This window comes from Coffea arabica, chromosome 9e, assembly GCF_036785885.1.
Source record: "Coffea arabica cultivar ET-39 chromosome 9e, Coffea Arabica ET-39 HiFi, whole genome shotgun sequence".
NCBI classification, from domain to species: domain Eukaryota; kingdom Viridiplantae; phylum Streptophyta; class Magnoliopsida; order Gentianales; family Rubiaceae; genus Coffea; species Coffea arabica.
Genome location: NC_092327.1, coordinates 35,535,547 through 35,539,836, shown reverse-complemented (window position 1 = coordinate 35,539,836; position 4,290 = coordinate 35,535,547). Strand labels below are relative to the sequence as shown.

At 33.5% G+C, this 4,290-nt stretch overlaps 1 protein-coding gene across 1 annotated transcript; it reads right to left on the bottom strand.

Moving 5' to 3' along the window:
* Positions 1-1,222: 1,222 nt before the first annotated feature.
* On the bottom strand, positions 1,223-3,315 carry LOC113710348 (uncharacterized). The gene is made up of 2 exons (XM_027233303.2): positions 1,900-3,315; positions 1,223-1,810 (listed from the first exon to the last, which is right to left on the bottom strand). Exons 1-2 carry the CDS (start codon positions 3,313-3,315, stop codon positions 1,223-1,225), a joined length of 2,004 nt encoding a protein of 667 aa, XP_027089104.2.
* Between the last annotated feature and the right edge of the window lie 975 nt (positions 3,316-4,290).

Sequence of the window (4,290 nt, the reverse complement as noted above, 5' to 3'; positions counted from 1 at the left end):
TCAGTAGTTTGCCTTTCTAGTTCTGAATCCTTGACATCATATTTTCTTTAACAAACTTGAACACACTATTTTGGACCTACCAACAACTAATGGTAGGCCCAAGTACTTCTCTTGCGACACCTGTAGGATTCCTCCTAGTTTCTGCATCACCTCAGCCTTTTCTCTCTCGCTTGAATTTTTGCTAAAGAAGACTGCTGATTTGTTGATATTAACTTGCTGTCCAGAAGCTTTTCCGTAGCAATCCAAGATTTCCTTTATGTGTCCTGCTTCATTACCATTAGCCTTACAAAAAATTAGAGAATCATCAGCGAAGAATAGATGAGAAACATAGGGGCCCTGCCTTGAGATTTTAACTCCTGTAATTTGGTTGTTTCTGACTACGTTATTTAGTAGGTTAGAAAGGCCTTCAGCACAGAACAGAAAAAGGTAAGGGGAAAGGGGATCTCCTTGTCTAATCCCTCTAGCTGGTCTTACATATCCACGTTTGACTCCATTAACATTGAAAGAAAAAGACACAGTGGAAAGACAGCCATGAATCCATCTAATCCATAGAGGGGCGAAACCCATTTTATAGAGGATGACATAAAGAAATTTCTATTCGACTCTATCATAGACTCTAGACAAATCAAGTTTTATAGCCATGTACCCATCCCTCCCCTCCCTTTTTGAATTCAGCCAATGCATGTACTCATGACTCACCATGACATTGTCTAGAATTTGCCTATTGGGAACAAAAGCTGCTTGGGAATAACTAATGCAGGAGCTAAGAAGAGGTTTGAGCCTATTCACAAGAATCTTCTAGATGATTTTGTATAAAACATTGCATAAGCTGATGGGCATAAAGTAGCCAATGTTCAGGGAGGTGTCTATTTTAGGAATAAGTGTGACCAGGGTCTCATTGATAGCTTTTGAAAGGAAGCCAGTGTGCAAGAAACTTTGTATAGTGTTCATTACATCTATTTTAACGATATTCGATAATCTTTGAAAGAAAATAGGGGACATACCGCCGGGTCAGGAGATTTGTTTGGATGCATGGAGAAAACTGCAATTTTGACTTCCTTCTTTGTTACAGGCAGGGACGGAGCCAGAAATTTATTTTTGGGGGGGTGAAATGTATTAAAAAATTTTTTTGTGACGAAATAAATATATTTAATAAGTAAAATTTAGAATCAATAATTATAAAAATAATAAAAACATATAATTATACATACCCAAAAATTTGTTATTGATTAACACTTGAAGTATTGGTAGTTGTTGCACTTGAATAACGAAGATGAGGCAATTGCATTCTGCGAGTCTTCATCCGTTGAAAACGCTGCAATATTTGCTCATTTTCAATTGTTGCAAAAATATCCTTCTCGATGTATACAACCAGACAGTCATTCATCCACTCGTCTCCCATTTTGTTGCGCAAATCAGTCTTGACAATATTCATTGCAGAAAATACTCTTTCAACAGAAGCAGTCGCAACTGGTAGAACTAATGCCAACTGGATCAGACGATAAACCAATGGAAAAACTGTATTTTTACCAGTTTTAACCATTTGTTGAGCAAGACTTCCCAAATCTCCAACTTCTGAAAATTGAGGATCGCGTTGCACATTATAAATATAATTTCGAAGTTGAGACTCAAGATATAAATAATCGTTACTTGAGAAGTCTTCAGGATATAAATCAGCAAGACGGAGTAGTTTCTGCACATTGAATTGAGAGAAAGAACTTTTTGGATCAAGACATGCTATGCAACTAAGCAATTCCGTGCTAACTTCCGAGAAACGATTATTCATCTCTTGTATAATTAAATCAACAACCTGACATCACAACAATAATAAAATTAATAACTAAGAAAATCTGTTAACAAGTAACAAATGTAATGAAATAATAATTTCAAAAATAATACCTCACAAAAAATTTCCACGCGATAATGATGAAAATTAGTGATGGTTTGACCTCTGCTACTGCGCCTGGCATTGCCACGGATTGCTATACTGTCTTCCATATCAATCACGGGAATCATATTCAACTCACAAAAATTGTTGACTTCATCTAAAATTATTTGCCATCCCTCTTCCCTAAAGTCTTGCAATTGAGATTTCATAGTATCAATCAAACTCATGGGTTGGACAATATTTTGATCCCTTTGTTGCAAAACAAGTGACAAGTCATTTGTGATTCCCAATAAATACTTCATCAGGTGCAATGCAAAAACAAACTCATAATCATTCATTCTATCAATCAAACCCCTGGCCATGCCTCTATTGTCAGAAGTGGTGGCATCATCTTGTATATTTCCCAATATTCCAATCACCGAAACCCACATAGAGGATAGACGAAGTAATGTTAGATAGTGTGATCCCCAACGAGTATCCCCTGGTCTTGCTAAACTAGTTTCTTGATTTTTGCCTTTTTCACTAATAATATCTCCACTGTCTAAAAGTGTAACAATTTTATCATGTTCTATTTGTCTTAATTGATCTCTCCTTTTACATGATGCTACAGTTAAATTGACAATCATAGAGACATAGACAAAGAATTCACTGACAATGATATTTCCCTTAGCAACAACAACAATAACTAACTGGAGTTGGTGAGCAAAACAGTGAATATACATCGCATAGGGATTTTCTTGTAATATAAGGGCCTTCAAACCATTGAACTCACCTCGCATATTTGAAGCTCCATCATATCCTTGACCTCTCAATTTGGATAATGATAATCCATGTTGCGCGAATAAAGAATCAATTGCATCTTTCAAACAAAGAGATGTGGTGTCAGACACATGTACAATTGCAAGGAAACGTTCAATCACACGCCCTTCTTTGTTCACATATCTCAAAACAACTCCCATTTGCTCTTTCACTGAACTGTCTCGAGACTCATCAACTATTAGGGAAAAATAATTGTCTCCAATATCATTGATTATAACACTTGTGATCTCTGAGGCACAAGCATGTGCCAGATCTTTTTGAATCATTGGAGAAGTTAGTTGATTATTTGCAGGAGCATTTTGATTTACAACCTCAAAAATCTCAGTATTTCGCTGGCTATACCACTCAAACAATTCAAGAAAATTGCCTCTATTTGAAGAACTAGTTGACTCATCATTTCCACGAAAAGCCAATCCTTGCTTCAAAAGAAAGCGGGTCACATCCAGAGCAGCAGTTAAACGGGTGCGATATGCAATATCTATTTCGCGCCCACAAGATCGTAGCACATTTGACACACTATGCATTTGATCTTGAAAACTTTCAAACTGTATTCTAGCATCATTATGGCAACTATTCACAGCTCCAATATGTTCATTAAATCTTTCCATTGCCTTTTTCCAATTATTGAATCCCGTTTTTGTAAAGGCATCCTCTGCATATCGACCTCCCTTATTTTGTGTTTTGAAAAGAAAGCACCAAAAGCAAAACGCCGCATCTTTCGATATGCTATACTCTAACCATACAAACTTTTGATACCAACTATCTTGGAAACTTCTATGTTGTTTACCAAATGATGTTTTTGGATACATATGGCCAATCGGTTGGCAAGGTCCCCTAGTCAAATACTCTCTTCGGATATGGTCTCGAAGAGAAATATCAAATTTCTCAACTGATTTTCGTAATTTCGGATCACTAACAATATCATTTAAATTCAATTCCACACAAGATTGATTTTGAACTGGTTCACTAATATTAGGCTCATTTAGGTTTAAAGAAGATTCACCACTACGGACTCGTTTAGGTTTAAAGAATCTCTCCATTTTCTGTCACAATTAAATAATTGTGGTTAAATTCAATAAAATTATGCAATTCAATAATCAATTAATTTAAAATTCATATAAATAATTCTTTAATTTAATAATAAATTCATATTACTTATATTTCTCAATTTATAAAATTCATTATATAAAATTATCAAAAAGTTAAAATAAGGTACAACTAAATACCCATATAATCTCTAATTCAATCTCATAAATTTTTGAATTTATATTTACATTCAAAATTTCTAATTCACATAATTAATTCTTAAAATTTCAAATATAAAACTATCAAAATTTTAAAAACTAAATACAACCTAAAATCTATACAATTTCTAAACTAATTTCTAATTTAAATTTAATATCATTAAATTTTTTAATGTAATCTTTCAAATTCTTAAATTACATTAACATAAACTAAATAAAAATTAATCTTAATCAAATTAATATCAAGATACTCAAAATTTAAAAATAATTTAAACATATAATTAACAAAAATATAAAGATGAATATTGTAATTTAAACCAAAAAACTAACCTAAAAGAT